This window comes from Entelurus aequoreus, linkage group LG06, assembly GCF_033978785.1.
Source record: "Entelurus aequoreus isolate RoL-2023_Sb linkage group LG06, RoL_Eaeq_v1.1, whole genome shotgun sequence".
Taxonomy (NCBI): domain Eukaryota; kingdom Metazoa; phylum Chordata; class Actinopteri; order Syngnathiformes; family Syngnathidae; genus Entelurus; species Entelurus aequoreus.
Window position 1 is genome coordinate 69,735,197 of NC_084736.1, and position 17,699 is coordinate 69,752,895.

The window sequence follows — 17,699 nt, forward strand, 5'->3', positions numbered from 1 at the left end:
AATTAGGAGCCAATATATTACTAATTTGCATGTTAATAAAAAACTAATTAATGGTGAATAAGTTTTCCCCATACTAAAGTGTTACCTTAATATAATATTAGTCCCTGTCTTTTTCCTGGAGGTCCCAACACTAAACATATGGTGCCCAAAGCCACAGCCCCCAGTTTTATTGGTCCACAGTATTTTCAAAATCAGACCAAAATGTAAGCAGAAAAATTTAATTTAATGAGAAAAAGCTGACATGTTATACTAATAACTAGTAATGGTAAGCTTTGTAATTAGAGATGTCCGATAATGGCTTTTTTGCCGATATCCGATATTGTCCAACTCTTAATTACCGATTCCGATATCAATCAACACCGATATATACAGTCGTGGAATTAACACATTATTATTCCTAATTTTGTTGTGATGCCCCGTTGGATACATTAAACAATGTAACAAGGTTTTCCAAAATAGATCAACTCAAGTTATGGAAAAAAATGCCTACATGGCGCTGCCATATTTATTATTGAAGTCACAAAGTGCATTATTTTTTTTAACATGCCTCAAAACAGCAGCTTGGAATTTGGGACATGCTCTCCCTGAGAGTGCATGAGGAGGTTGAGGTGGGCGGGGTTGGGGGGCGTGTATATTGTAGCGTCCCGGAAGAATTAGTGCTGCAAGGGTTTCTGGGTATTTGTTCTGTTGTGTTTATGTTGTGTTACGGTGCGGATGTTCTCCCAAAATGTGTTTGTCATTCTTGTTTGGTGTGGGTTCACAGTGTGGCGCATATTTGCAACAGTGTTAAAGTTGTTTATACGGTCACCCTCAGTGTGACCTGTATGGCTGTTGACCAAGTATGCATGTGACTGGGGCGGCACGCAAAGGAAGTGCCTTTAAGGTTTATTGGCACTCTGTATTTCTCTCTACAGCGTTTTAAAAAGTAATAAATTTTACTTTTTGAAACCGATACTGATCATTTTGAAACTGATACCGATAATTTCCGATATTACATTTTAAAGCATTTATCGGCCGATAATATCGGCAGTCCGATAATATCGGACATCCCTATTTGTAATGCATAGCATAATAACACACCGCTTACACAAAGTTTTGCCTTTAAGAATATATAATGTTTGTTTTTTTATATTTGTTTTTACAAAATATCAAAATGGCTCCTGCACACCTTGACTTTTCAGTATGCTGTAAGTTTGGGCACCCCCCGCACTAAATTATAAAGCAAGCATAAAAGTATTATTTGTTTGGCGTTTGAACAACCAATAGTGTACAATTTCTTAAATAGCGTGTAAGATGCAGTATCTAACATTAAGTTTATGTTAATCCTTTTATTCCTTGTGGTAAATAATAGCAAATAAAAATTAACGCAGAATGCGATTTTTTTTTATTCATATTAGGGCTGCAGCTATCGGTTATTTTAGTAATTAATAATGGATATATTAATAAATAAAAACATTATTAAATTAAATATTAAATGATTACATTATTTAATTATTGAATTAAATATTAAACATATTAATAAATTAATAATTTAGTAATTGAGTAATTTATTGATTAGTTTGTTCGAATAATCGGATAAAACACACTTTACAGCTTCAATGTGTATTTTCGGGAAAAGAGTTGAAATAAACAAAGATTTTTCTGCTTGCCAAAACCTTCATTCTTCATCTTTTTTTCCCTTAACAAATGCATCACAATTAAAAGTGCACTTTTGACATGTGTGCAAAAATAGTAAAACTTTTGAAAAAACTCTCCGCTGTTTGCCGCCGCACAGATCACGACACCCGCGCACCACCGCTCTCATGTGCATTCAACTGCAGCGGCCGTGCAAAAACTATGTCGGCGTATCCAAACTTCCAGGCACTCCATGCCATCCAGATTTTCCTTTACAGTCCAATATGAAAACTGTTTTCATGGGGTTTTTTTGTACTGAAATTCAACTTTACAGGATATCTTGCACTTTAAGTCTATTTATGTTTTATTGTGAATCGTTACTTTGTTTAATAAAGTAAAACCATGAATTCTTTAGTAAATGATGCTTGTTTAAGTGCTGTCAAAATATGTATTTTTCTAAATTACACTTTTAAATTTTGATTAATCGCAGTATATTATTTGCTTACATAATTTAAATTAACCTGAAAGACCCCAATAATTCGACAAAAATGCAATTGTATTGTCAGAAATTCACGCACAAATATTTTTCAAAGGTTTTACTTGAATGCACTATGTTTATTTGCTCATAACCTGGTAAACCCACAGCGCTTTTCAGGTAACCATCCATGGTTAAGGTAAAGGAGCATCAAAATACATTTTGTGATTGATCTGCAACTGTATATTTTTTGTAATTAATCACCTAAGTTAATGCATTACATTTAACAGCTCTAGTTCATTTTGTCACACTATATAGCTTTTGGAAATGGGTTAAAATTAAGTCAAGATTTTTCTGCTTGCCCAAACCTTCATTCTTCATCTTTTTTTTCCCTAACAAATGCATCAAGATTAAAAGTGCACTTTTAACTTGTGTGCAAAAATAATAAAAACATTTGGAAAAACTCTCCGCTGTTTGCCGCCACACAGATCACGACACCCGCGCACCACCGCTCTCATGTGCATTCAACTGCAGCGACCGTGCAAAAACAATGTCGGCGTATCCAAACTTCCAGGCACTCCATGCCATCCAGATTTTCCTTTACAGTACAATATGAAAACTGTTTTCATGGGGTTTTTTTGTTCTGAAATTCAACATTAAAGGATATTTTGCACTTTAAGTCTATTTATGTTTTATTGTGAATCTTTACTTTGTTTAATAAAGTAAAACCATGAATTCTTTAGTAAATTATGCTTGTTTAAGTGCTGTCAAAATATGTATTTTTCTAAATTACACTTTTAAATTTTGATTAATCGCAGTATATTATTTGCTTACATAATTTAAATTAACCTGAAAGACCCCAATAATTCGACAAAAATGCAATTGTATTGTCAGAAATTCACGCACAAATATTTTTCAAAGGTTTTACTTGAATGCACTATGTTTATTTGCTCATAACCTGGTAAACCCACAGCGCTTTTCAGGTAACCATCCATGGTTAAGGTAAAGGAGCATCAAAATACATTTTGTGATTGATCTGCAACTGTATATTTTTTGTAATTAATCACCTAAGTTAATGCATTACATTTAACAGCTCTAGTTCATTTTGTCACACTATATAGCTTTTGGAAATGGGTTAAAATTAAGTCAAGATTTTTCTGCTTGCCCAAACCTTCATTCTTCATCTTTTTTTTCCCTAACAAATGCATCAAGATTAAAAGTGCACTTTTAACTTGTGTGCAAAAATAATAAAAACATTTGGAAAAACTCTCCGCTGTTTGCCGCCACACAGATCACGACACCCGCGCACCACCGCTCTCATGTGCACTCAACTGCAGCGACCGTGCAAAAACAATGTCGGCGTATCCAAACTTCCAGGCACTCCATGCCATCCAGATTTTCCTTTACAGTACAATATGAAAACTGTTTTCATGGGGTTTTTTTGTACTGAAATTCAACATTACAGGATATTTTGCACTTTAAGTCTATTTATGTTTTATTGTGAATCTTTACTTTGTTTAATAAAGTAAAACCATGAATTCTTTAGTAAATTATGCTTGTTTAAGTGCTGTCAAAATATGTATTTTTCTAAATTACACTTTTAAATTTAGATTAATCACAGTAAATTATTTGCTTACATAATTTTAATTAACCTGAAAGACCCCAATATTTTGACAAAAATGCAATTTTATTGTCAGAAATTCACGCACAAATATTTTTCAAAGGTTTTACTTGAATGCACTACGTTTATTTGCTCATAACCTGGTAAACCCACGGCGCTTTTCAGGTAACCATCCATGGTTAAGGTAAAAGAGCATCAAAATACATTTTGTGATTGATCTGCAACTATATATTTTTTTATTATTAATCACATGAGTTGATGCATTACATTTGACAGCTCTAGTTTATTTTGTCACACTATATAGCTTTTGGAAATGGATTCAAATTAAGTCATGTAGTGTAAAATGTAGAGTAGATCATACAAGCAATAATCGTTTGACTAGTTGATTAATCGAAAAATAATCGCTGACTATTGGACTAATAAAATAATCGTTATTTGCAGGCCTAACTGACACCAAAGGTAAATATGTGATCACCTGTGTAGATGAAGCGTCCAGGGGCTCCCTTGCAGAACTGTTTGGATTTATAAGACAATGTGACCTCCACCACCCCTGGAATGTGACGAGGAGGAGTCTGGACACGGATGGCGTGTGGTGTGATCAGCTATGGGGGAAAAAAAAACACAATTATGTCAGAGAAAGGGTAAAAAAAAATATGCAAAATGCATTACTGGGTGAAAATGTCAGCATCTGTGGTTTGATGTTTTTCATTCGTTGGATTCTTACCTCACTCCAAACCAACATGCTTCCAAACACCACCTGTAGTCCATCAAAGAAGTTCTCCCCGATGACAATGACCATGGCCCCGCCTGTAGTCCAGCCCTCACTGGGGCTGATGGCTTTTATACAAGGGGTGGCTGGAAAGAAACAGCAAACAAGAATTACAGTCGGGGCCATAATAAAAAAAAAATAGATTAAAAGCGTGTTATTTGGCTGCCTTCTTATACAACAACTGCATTTTAGATATGAAAAACTTGTCTCAATATGGAACAATTTTGTTTATTGTTCCATTCTAACACTGAAAAAGTAATGTTTTTTTGAATGCTTCAGCATGTAACACAGGATTGTTGTTGCGTGTCAAAATAATGAGCTCGGCAAATACACACATTCCCCAGCAAAGTGTGTATTTTTGGCAACCGCAGGAGACATTACTCCTGTAATCTAAATTCTCTGTGCACCCAATCTACACACCGTTTAAACTATAAGATTAATGAATAAGGTAGCTTTTCCAGGGCCAAAAAAAGCACACACTTTCTCTCTAAAAAGTTTCAAATGTATAATTACATTATATCATATAAGTAGGATAAAGGATTGAAGGAACTCTATTGTCATATCAATTAGAGATGTCCGATAATGGCTTTTTTGCCGATATTCCGATATTGTCCAACTCTTAATTACTGATTCCGATATCAACCGATACCGATATATACAGTCGTGGAATTAACACATTATTATGCCTAATTTTGTTGTGATGCCCCGCTGGATGCATTAAACAATGTAACAAGGTTTTCCCAAAATAAATCAACTCAAGTTATGGAAAAAAATGCCAACATGGCACTGCCATATTTATTATTGAAGTCACAAAGGGCTTTTTTTTTTTTAACATGCCTCAAAACAGCAGCTTGGAATTTGGGACATGAGGAGGTTGAGGTGGGCGGGATTGGGGGGGGGGGGGGCGGGCTTGAGGTAGGGGGTAGGGGTTAGCGGAGGGGTGTATATTGTAGCTCAGTGGTCCCCAACCACCGGGTCTGTGGATCGATTGGTACCGGGCCGCACAAGAAGTAAAAATGGTTTTATTTATTTTTTAAATACAAAATTATAATTTTTTTTTTGTATTTATTTTTTTTATTAAATCAACATAAAAAACACAAGATACACTTACAAAATTAGTGCACCAACCCAAAAAACCTCCCTTCCCTCTTTACACTCATTCACACTCATTCGCACAAAAGGGTTGTTTCTTTCTGTTATTAATATTTCTGGTTCCTACATTATATATCAATATCAATATAAGCGTTGACTGGTCCGCAGATACAAAAAGGTTGGGGACCACTGTTGTAGCGTCCCGGAAGAGTTAGTGCTGCAAGGGGTTCTGGGTATTTGTTCTGTTGTGTTTATGTTGTGTTACGGTGCGGATGTTCTCCCGAAATGTGTTTGGCATTCTTGTTTGGTGTGGGTTCACAGTATGGCGCATATTTGTAACAGTGTTAAAGTTGTTTATACGGCCACCCTCAGTGTGACCTGTATGGCTATTGATCAAGTGTGTGCTTTGCATTCACTTGTGTGTGTGAAAAGCCGAAGATATTATGTGACTGGGCCGGCACGCAAAGAAAGTGCCTTTAAGATTTATTGGCGCTCTGTATTTCTCCCTACGTCCGTGTACACAGCGGCGTTATAAAAAGACATACATTTTACTTTTTGAAACCGAAACCGATAATTTTGAAATCGAAACCGATAATTTCCGATATTACATTTTAAAGCATTTATCGGCCGATATTATCAGACATCCCTAATATCAATACTTTCTTCTGCTACAGAATACAAGCGTTTTGAATTATGTATAGCACATATGTTGTTTACATTATAATTATAATAAAATATTTAAACACAACTTATTTTGATGAAGGTATGGAGTAGAAAAACAACTCATTGAGTTGAAATAATTTGCGTATATTTTGGTCCCCCGAGTTCAAAAGGCCCATCTGCGCTCCTGCTGTGATAAATACTCAGCAGCAAGCAACACAACCAAACAAAACGTCAGGAGGAGAGAGATGGGCATTTATACAGCAATTATTTTGATTTGTAATCTACAGTAAACAATATTAAGGTTTGTTGTATACTCTGTGCTGGCACAAAATGTAACGGATAAAGTAACTTGTAATCGAACTCTGCTAAAATAAAGTAATTGGTAAAGTGACTAAGTTACTTTTTAAAAGAGTAATCAGTAATCGGCGTCCTTTTTCAAAGTAAATGTGGCAATATTGACCAGCACACATGAGACACATTAGATGGCATGGAATTTAGTACCCAAGCTCCCAAATGTAGCCCAGTGAATACCATACACACTATAGTATCAAATAATGATTTAAATAGAATGCAATATAAATAGAATACGTTATAGAAATGAATGGGAATAGATTATAAATAAAACATAATACATTGAAAAATGAAATAAGTTGTGATCCTGTAGTGTAAATATAATGTAAAAAAAACAATGACAGTAAACCAAACCAAATAAAAGCCCAGTTCAGTGCAGTTGGGACATTTTTTTTTAAAACACTCATTGGAAATTTTTCATCTCAGAAATTCTCAATTCAACACGATTCTCGATTCAAACCATTTCTTACAATGTATTATTATATGGTATAAAAATGATAATAAAATGTTTTCAAATATAGCTCATTTGGCTGCTGGCGTATGTACTGTATGTGTGGAGATGACTTAAAAAATGTATCTTTAAAAATGGATTCTGAAAAAAAAAACATTTTTAAATCCATTCTTTAAAGTTATAAATACATTTAAAATTGGAATAAATGATAAATAATTAGATTTTTTGGAGCACCCTTAACTGTTCTCTATGACCTAATTTGAAATTACCAATTGTGGTTTCTTGCTTTTTAAAGGGATACTTTGTCCAATCAACATTAATGACTGCGGTAAATGTTTTGGTTTTTATTTATTTCACAAAAAAAGTTCAATGCAAAACTCTGCAGACAAATAAAAACTCATTAGCCTACGTCGTAAAACATGATGAATGCACTTTTCCAACATATAAATTGTCTTTTCAAATAAACTAGTTGTCATAATAGTATATTTCAGATAGAATTATGAATGGCAGTATTGTGAGTGCAATGGACATGAAGTAAATGTTAATGCAGGCCAAGCATAATTTTATTTGGAGCCACATCTATTTAATTTTTTTTCACACTTTTTATTTCATGTCAAACAATTTTGAGCGTTTATTTATTTTTAATTTATTTTTAATTTAACTCGATGCATGTTTTGTACTAGAAACAAATCAATGGGGAAAAACATTAACTTTCCAACTCTTTTATGACCCCAATACCACCGTTCTTTGAGACAAGCACTAACGGTGTGTGTCACAGGAGCCAGTGTAACGACAACGTCATTACTGTGTAGCCAAATCAGTGACAGAGCAGAAAGAGGTTAGGTAGAATTTTATGGTTCGCCCTGTCATCCATTATTTGACATTTTACATGCGCTTCTTTACGCAAAACGGGGCCCACCACGGATCATGGGGCCCACAGTCGGTCGACCGTTTTAAGAAGGGACTAAAACCCCACCTTTTTAGCACAGCTTTTATCTAATTTATCTTCCTTCTTGTTTTCAAAATCCACTGCTTGCCTATCTGTTTTATCCAGGGCTTTCATGTTTTTATTTCTATTATATCTAAGTTTCTATGTTTTATCTAGTGTTATTCATGTTTTTATTTCTATTTTAACTTTCTATTTTTTCTAACTTTCTATTTTTATTTTTTTACCTTTTTTATACTTTGTAGCACTTTGAGATTCTAACAAATGTAAAGTGCGTTACAAATGTAATTCATTATTATTTATTATTATTACGCACAGCGTGTGTTCTTCCTTTAGGGAGGGCCGGCCCTGTGTTAACGTTACACAGTATTTTCTTACCATACTCCATCGTATTCTCCGCTGACTCGCCTGGTTCCAGTCGGCGAGCCCTCCGACCGTGTTTAGAGTTGTTGTGGACGAACATGTTGTCTGACACCGCCAGGATGTGGCCGTCCACGCTCACAGTACTGGACAGGACCACCTGAAGGAGAGGAAGCAGGGCCAGGAAAGAATGCATGAGTGTCTGTGCAGGACTTTGACAGCATGCTGAGAGTTACAATCTCCCATTTCAGGCAGCAGATACCCCCAGTGCAACAATTTGTTTCGGCACAGAGGTGTTGCTATGATTTCTCAGTCGGCAATTCGACATCGCTGGGAACTTCAGAATATACACTATATTGCCAAAAGTATTTGGCCACCTGCCTTGACTCACATATGAACTTGAAGTGCCATCCCATTCCTAACCCATAGGGTTCAATATGATGTCGGTCCACCTTTTGCAGCTATTACAGCTTCAACTCTTCTGGGAAGGCTGTCCACAAGGTTGCGGAGTGTGTTTATAGGAATTTTCCGAATAAAAGTGCATTGGTGAGGTCACACACTGATGTTGGTCGAGAAGGCCTGGCTCTCAGTTTCCGTTCTAATTCATCCCAGAGGTGTATTGGGTTCAGGTCAGGACTCTGTGCAGGCCAGTCAAGTTCATCCACACCAGACTATGTCATCCATGTCTTTATGGACCTTGCTTTGTGCACTGGTGCACAGTCATGTTGGAAGAGGAAGGGGTCCGCTCCAAACTGTTCCCACAAAGTTGAAAGCATGGAATTGTCCAAAATGTTTTGGTATCCTGGAGCATTCAAAGTTCCTTTCATTAGAACTAAGTGGCCAAGCCCAACTCCTGAAAAACAACCCCACACCATAATTCCTACGCTGACCCCTCTCTGTCAGTTTACGTGGCCTACCACTTGGTGGCTGAGTTGCTGTTGTTCCCAAACGCTTCCATTTTTTTAATAATAAAGCCGACAGTTGACTTTGGAATATTTAGGAGCGAGGACATTTCACTACTGGATTTGTTGCACAGATGGCATCTTATGACAGTTCCACGCTGGAAATCAATGAGCTCCTGAGAGCGGCCTATTCTTTCACAAATGTTTGTAGAAACAGTCTCCATGCCTAAGTGCTTGATTTTATACACCTGTGGCAGGGCCAAGTGATTCGGACACCTGATTCTGATCATTTGGGTGGGTGGCCAAATACTTTTGGCAATATAGTGTATCTGCTATAGCGTACTCCTCTATTAGGTCCCCATATGGTCTCTTCAACTGGGTGATTCATATAGCATGCAGACGGCTCATCATCGCTGCGTGATCCTTCAATGACACCAAACATATGGAGCAAATCGCTGGCTTTTGCAGGCCGTTAAATCAGTGCATGATGTATTGTCTCCCTAATTTGATCTGGACACAGCATGTGTGGGTTCTATCCCACATCTGCCATGCAAAGGAAGACACGCACATTATTAATAAGAGGACACTTTTGTCCATTTAATATTGTTTCTGAACGTGATAATAAGTTTGTGTGTGGATGGAAAATAGGCAAGATTAAGGGACAGGGCCCAAATAAGATTTTATTTGTGGCTCAATTTTGATCTTTAATATTACTTACAGTATTATTATTATTATTATTAGTTGCCTGAAGGGATCCCAATCAAACCCTAAACCTAACGTCAGCACCCCACATAAACGCACTAAGTATGTTTAGTGCACTAAATGTAATGTTTATATAGTTCATTTGGTTAAAACTGGCTTTTTAAAACATATGTAAAAACCATGTTCGAACTGCTCCCACAGTGGAGTGTTTTAAGTCTCGTCTTAAGACCCACTTTTATTTTTTGGCTTTTAACACTACATGAGTTGTGTGGTCCTCTGTTGTCCTCTGTGTTTTTACAATTTTGATTTCTATTTACTGTTTTAATTGGTTTTACCATTTAAAATCGTTTTTAATCATATTTATTTTATATTGTTTTTTATATTGGTTTTATATGTATTTATTTTTTTGTTCTTATTCAGTCATTGGTGGAGCTAAGGATAATATTTGAATATTGTTTTTAATATTGTTGTGCAGCACTTTGGAAACATTTTGTTGTTTAAATGTGCTATATAAATAAAGTGGATTGGATTAAATTACCCCAAATACTTTGGTGTTTTTTTGTATTTTTTTAAGTTCTGTTTTTTTTTTTTTTTACAAAATAGTGCTGACAAATTTGATGTAAAGTAGCATAATATTAGTTTAAACCTGGGGTGTCAAACGTACAGCCCGCGGGCCAGATCAAGCCCGTGGACAGGTTTTATCCGGCCCGTGGGATGAGCTTGCTCAGTTTAAAATGAGCCGAAATTTTTGAATGAAAGAAACTGCTGTTCTAAATGTGTCCACTAGATGTCGCAAAAGCAATTCTTTGTATCTTTGTATCATATGTAAAAAAATAAAATAAACCACATGATAATAGTGCACCAGTCGAGGAAAAATAGCAAACAACGTAAATAATATCCTGTAATTTGATTTTGATATTATTTTTTTATCTTGATAGATTGAAAATCAACACCAATGAGTTGACTGATTAACATTATCGCATAATTTATTCAGAAAGTATAAATAGCGACAAATAAAGATAGAATACTATTAACCGTAACATGTAAGTGTAAAAAAAACAAAACATACATTTTTAAACAAAGAAAACAATCTGAAGTTGTCTTTATTTTTAAGTTATTATGCTGTGATTTTACCAGTCCGGCCCACTTAGGAGTAGATTTTTCTCCATGTGGCCCCCGATCTAAAATGAGTTTGACACCCCTGGTTTAAACAATCATATAACCTGTCATTGTTCACTTAAATAAGATGATAAATATGTCAAGTTTCCCTTACTTTGGAGTGTAAGGTAGCGATTAGCTGATTCATGTAGTGGATAATAATAATCATAATTATCATCATCTACGATGAAGTGGCAACTTGTCCAGGGTGTAACCCGCCTTCCACCCAAGTGCAGCTGGGATAGGCTCCAGCACCCTCTGCAACCCCAAAACTGACAAGCGGTAGAAAATGAATGGATAAATATCATCATTATTATAATTATAGGGGTTAAAACTCCCCTGTCTTCAAATATGTGTTATGCCTCTGTTTTGAACTTTAATCAAGGTTCTTTGAGCGCACCAGTTATGTGCTATTAGATGCAAAAGTGAAACTTAAACATAACTTAGTCCGATGCTGCCAAAAATAGTTGTATTATATTTTTACCTTCCTTCTAACACCTCATCCAAGTTACCAAATGTTGGCGCTGTGTGTGTGGATGCATTAAGCTGAGCTTTGATGACGTTATGACCTTTGCGTTGAGTGAACAGTGAAGTGTTCCAAGCTGGGTTTGCCGCTACCAGAAGGAATGAACCATTTTGCATTTTTGCAAGGGCGTGTAGGTAGTAATGTTACACATTCCCAATTCCTAAATTCAAACAACCATATCATTGAACTTTGACAGCAAAATTGATTTGATCTTAACTTTTATGAGGTTTTATACCTTTACAAAAGCATTAAAAGATAATTTGGTCCCTGCCGTAGTTTTGGCTCTAAACAACCGCATAAAGCAGGCTTATTCAACTAGCGACCCGCGGGCTACATCCGGCCCGCCAAATCTTTTCATTCGGCCCGCCAAACATTACACAAATAGGCTTGGAATTGGGGGTTGAATCACCAAAAATGATTCCCGGGCGTGGCACCGCTGCTGCCCACTGCTCCCCTCACCTCCCAGGGGGTGAACAAGGGGATGGGTCAAATGCAGAGGACACATTTCACCACACATAGTGTGTGTGTGACAATCATTGGTACTTTAACTTTTAACTTAACTTGATGAAACCATTAAAGCAGGGGTAGGGAACCTATGGCTCTCGAGCCACATGTGGCTCTTTTGATGACTGCATCTGGCTCTCAGGTAAATCTTAGCTGACATTGCTTAACACGATAATTAATGAATAATTCCGCTGGTAATCACAGTGTTAAAAATAACGTTCAAGATATAAAACATTCTCATGCATTTTAATTTATCCATCCGTTTTCTACCGCACCTGTTCAAGAAGTTGCATTAATGGTAAGAAGTATTTCATTAATCAGTGGTTAGATTCAGAATAACAACGTTATTAAAAAGAATAAGAGACTTATTATACTCTAAAAATGTTGGTCTTACCTAAAAATGCACGCATTTGGTTGTATTCAGTGTTACAAAATATTATATGGCTCTCACGGAAATACATTTTAAAATATTTGGCTTTCATGGCTCTCTCAGCCAAAAAGGTTCCTGACCCCTGCATTAAAGGGTTGCTCTTGTAGGCAGTACTCTTGCCACCCCACAGGGGGCAACAGCGAGGCATATGTGTCACAATAAAGCAGCAGAAGACTACTCATTCTGAAATAAAGCAATATAAATTGCAAAAATCAGATTTTTAACAACAACAGGACAACAAAGGGTGAATGTTCTGCCCCGAGCAAGTGCGCGACTCATTGTTTCCTGTCGAACCTTTTAAGGGACAGGCGACGGTAGAAATCCACTTATGTAAGCTCCATCACAAAACTTAGTCAACTCTTCGTAAGCAGATTTTGTGTAAAAATATATTTAGTTTGTTTTGTGTTGAAATTGATGACTTTGTGATGTATTTTGTATTTGTGGGCGAGTTGTTTTTTTTGTCTGAGAGTAACTCTGGCGATCAAAGCTTGTTTAATACATGTAGCGTTAAATTTGACCTGTAGAGGGCAATAACACTAAACCTTAGGTTTAATTGTGCGCAATGTTTGATGTGGATGATGTTTAATTTCTATATGCGTAGTTATTTGTAGTTTACAGTGTGAATGTATTAGCACTAAACCTTCTCTTTTATTTATGTAGAATACACAATGGACATTATTTATGTAAATTACACAAGGGACGTTATACTTTTGTATATGTTTATTTTATGTTTATATTTTTAGTCTTACAAACCTAATTAAAGGAAGAGGTGTAAAGAAATAAAACTGAGGAAGGAAAATAATTCAAAAGAAGTAACATGTATCCCCAACAAAACTTCTGGAGCTTCTGTTTCTTCATGATGTTAACTATCTGTCTAGCTGCACACACTGGGAATCGAGTAGTGAGGGCAGAATACTGTATTTATTGACAGTGGGGTGTGAAAGCCGATGTGTTTACATTGTAATTAAGTTAAGACAGTCTGGAAGGAATGTAACCTGCGGCGGCATTTGCTGACGAAACATCTACATTATGATATCTGGCCCCTGAGCCCTAGTGCTCTTGAAACTGCGGCCCTCTTCCTTATGTAGTTAAATAGGCCTGGCATAGAGTGTGTGAATGTGTTAAGGAGTATTGTTTTTGCATCTAATAGTTTTCACTCCACTCTTTCGAAATAAACATGTGGCATTAATTTAGCAGGTGAAGAAAGCACATTTGCTGGTCGAAGGGAAGAGTAGCCCTAAGAAAAATAACTGTAAATTATTGATCAAGCAGCTGACTTGTGTCCAGCACTGAGCACCTTTTAACCCAGAGATGAGAGTCTTTGTAGGCCGGTGGGCTCATAACTTCTCAGCATGTGTCACATCCCAGGAGTTAAAGCAAACATGGTGGAAAGCGCAAAGACGGGCAAAGGGGACAGGGTTAGCGAGGAGAAATAGAATGCCAGACAGGGGCCGCTGGTGCTGAAAGATGGCAATGGAAGTAAGGCAGGAGTGTCCCCGGTGACCACTTCCTGGGTCACAGAGCGTGACCTCCCCCATCTGGAGCCAATCACTCAATTCTTGACAACTTCCTGAAACACCTCAACCGATTTCCTGCATCCCACTATGTTCTCTCAAACAGCTAAATACTTTCCTCTGTTTTGTTTTGTGCCTCTGAATGGGTTTAACATTATTGGCCTCATGCCTTGTAAGATATGTCTATTGTAGGGCTGGCAAAAATAACAAGTTAACTCATGTGATTAATCGCAAAAAAGTATCGCATTAATCATGTGTATATAGAGATTAGTCACGCAATTTATTTTGACTGCACATGCTCCTTTAAGCTTAACTGCGGATTGTTACCTGAAAGGTGGTACAGGTAGTACTACGGTCAGTGATCAGGTCAGTGCAAAGATGAGTGAGGCAACAGCTGTGACCGCTGGAAAATTTCACTTCAAAATACACCCTGACTAGTCATTATATACAACGATTTTGAGTATATAAATGTAGTGATTTTAAGTGGCCAAATATATATACATATATACCGTATTTTTCGGACTATAAGTTGCAGTTTTTTTCATAGTTTGGCCGGGGGTGCGACTTATACTCAGGAGCGACTTATGTGTGAAATAATTAACACATTACCGTAAAATATCAAATAATATTATTTAGCTCATTCACGTAAGAGACTAGACGTATAAGATTTCATGGGATTTAGCGATTAGGAGTGACAGATTGTTTGGTAAACGTATAGCATGTTCTATATGTTATAGTTATTTGAATGACTCTTACCATAATATGTTACGTTAACATACCAGGCACGTTCTCCGTTGGTTATTTATGCGTCATATAACGTACACTTATTCAGCCTGTTGTTCACTATTCTTGATTTATTTTAAATTGCCTTTCAAATGTCTATTCTTGGTGTTGGGTTTTATCAAATACATTTCCCCAAAAAATGCGACTTATACTCCAGTGCGACTTATACAGGTATATGTTTTTTTCCTTCTTTATTATGCATTTTCGGCCGGTGTGACTTATACTCCGGAGCGACTTATACGGTATATATATATATATATATGTATATATATATATATATATATATATATATGTATTTATATATATATATATATGGACACACCTTCTCATTCAATGCGTTTTCTTTATTTTCCCAGCTATTTACATTGTAGGGGGACGGTGTGGCGCGGTTAGGAGAGTGGCCGTACAGGCAACCTGAGGGTTCCTGGTTCGATCCACAGCTTCTACCAACCTGGTCATGTCCGTTGTGTCCTTGAGCAAAACACTTCACCCTTGCTCCTGATGGGTCGTGGTTAGGGCCTTGCATGGCAGCTCCCTCCATCAGTGTGTGAATGTGTGTGTGAATGGGTGAATGTGGAAATAGTGTCAAAGCGCTTTGAGTCGCTTGAAGGTAGAAAAGCGCTATACAAGTATAACCCATTTATCATTTATTTAGATTGTGACTGAAGGCATCAAAACTATGAATGAACACATGTGGAGTTATGTACTTAGCAAAAAAGGTGAAATAACTTAAAACATGTTCAAAATAGCCACCCTGATTACTGCTTTGCACACTCTTGGCATTCTCTCGATGAGCTTCAAGAGGTAGTCACCTGAAATGGTTTTCCCTTCACAGGTGTGCTTGAAGCTCATCGAGAGAATGCCAAGAGTGTGCAAAGCAGAAATCAGAGCAAAGGGTGGCTATTTTGAAGAAACTAGAATATAAAACATGTTTTCAGGTATTTCACCTTTTTTTTGTCAAGTACATAACTCCACATGTGTGCATTCATAGTTTTGATGCCTTCAGTGACAATCTACAATGTAAATAGCCATGAAAGTAAAGAAAACGCATTGAATGAGGAGAAGGTGTGTCCAAACGTTTGGCCTGTACTGTATATATATATATATATATATATATATATATATATATATATATATATATATATATATATATATATATATATATATATATATACATGACCAATTTTGGACTTAAATCCACATTCCTAACTCTGAGTGAGGGGAAACAATAACATATTGAAACATCAAACTTGTAAAGTTGAGAGTTTCAACTTTCTCCATTGCAATAGTGGCTTTGAGGTCTCAAAAACTCTCCATCCAAAGCAATCATAAAGTAACATGTTATAACTATAGTTGTGCGAAGATACTGCACTGGATATTAGATAAAAATGTTACAAAATTTTGAGCAATAAATATGGTGCATTCAGGGAGCCTACAACATTTAATTTTTTTTCCCTAAATGACATTCTGACAACAAAATTGCATTTGTGTCCAAATATTAGGGTCTTCAAGTTCATTTAAATCAAGCAAACCTGTGATTATAATAATAATAATCTGATTTAAAAAATATATTATTTGACAGCACTAGTCTATTGCAAATAAAGCATATAAAACACTGTTCAGAGCTGACTGAATAAACAACTAATTATTAACCTTGTGCACATTAGCGGTATGATTCCCCGCACATACTTATTGCTGCATCTCATCACATTTCCCTATTCTGCTCACACACTTACAATGATGCGTTTGTTTTTTTCATCTCTTGCTACCTGAAATCTCCTCATGTCCCTGGGGTTCCCCGCCGTCTTCAGACAATTCTGGTTGCATTTCAGGAAAAACTTCAAGAAGAACCTGCAGAGGTAAATAAGAGGACACATGTTTGTAGAACTATAGCAAGTAGGAAATCACAAGCCAAAAATGTGTATATGATTAGTGTGCTCACAAACAACACTTGAACAGTCAAAGGAGGCAATCATTATTTTTCAGCTGCAGACATGGTGGGTGCAGGTTTCCGTGGGTGTTCATGCAAATCTATCTGATTATGACTCTGACATCAATCCCGGCAGTTAGGTTTATTGTCTGTTCAGTCAATGCTATTTAAAGTTTGAACCTAGTGACGAGAATTGGAAGTACAGTCCGGCGAAAAGCTTTGGTGTGTTTCAAAGTAAACTACAGACGGTGATGTACACCAGTGGGCCCGAGGGAGCGCGGTATCCCACAATGCCATATTTGAACCGCCACATGGGAATGAACGGGGATGCGAAGTCGAGAGAATGGAAGCTGGCGATAGAGGCATGGACATATAGAGTCTGTTGGTAAGTACATGTGTCTCATTATGTATGTAAGATTACTTTGAATGGGAAAGACTGCAGAAGCAGCGAGGACTGCTGATAGCTTCTGTTCCACCAGAGGAAACCTGGGGAAAAAATATGGAATAAATCGAGGAAGAGGGGAGACTACGCAGAGACTTCAAATCCCAGGTGTATGCAGTTCGGCAGCATAGCTCGCTGCCATGGCAACGCAGCTCTGCCGCAATCCCAAAGTCCCTACGCTGAGAGGCGATGCGTAGAGAGGCTAACAACATGAACACATCCTATAGCACTGGAATACAGGAAGAAGAGATCATTCGCAAGGTTAGAAGCACATTGGGAATGGGGGAGGGTTTATGCCGGGGAAAGAACTCATTAGTCTTAAAGTGATGTACAATTAGTCAGATATTGAGAACCAAAGCAAAGTAATCCTTCAGAAGTCCACTTTCTTTTAAAGAGAACAACCTATGAAAAACACGCATTAATGCTGCTTTGGCGACAATGGGCCCTGAACTTCGAATACTCCTAT

At 36.8% G+C, this 17,699-nt stretch overlaps 1 protein-coding gene across 6 annotated transcripts in view; it reads right to left on the reverse strand.

Annotated features, from left to right (window-relative positions):
* Positions 1-17,699, reverse strand: part of ebf2 (EBF transcription factor 2) — a 142,657-nt gene that overhangs the window by 10,998 nt on the left and 113,960 nt on the right. For all 6 annotated transcript variants that reach the window (XM_062051348.1, XM_062051349.1, XM_062051346.1 and 3 more), the window contains 4 exons: positions 16,631-16,712; positions 8,361-8,502; positions 4,435-4,565; positions 4,186-4,312 (listed from right to left, as the gene is read on the reverse strand). In XM_062051348.1, coding sequence (XP_061907332.1) covers positions 4,186-4,312; positions 4,435-4,565; positions 8,361-8,502; positions 16,631-16,712 — 482 coding nt within the window. The remainder of the gene's footprint in view (positions 1-4,185; positions 4,313-4,434; positions 4,566-8,360; positions 8,503-16,630; positions 16,713-17,699) is intronic.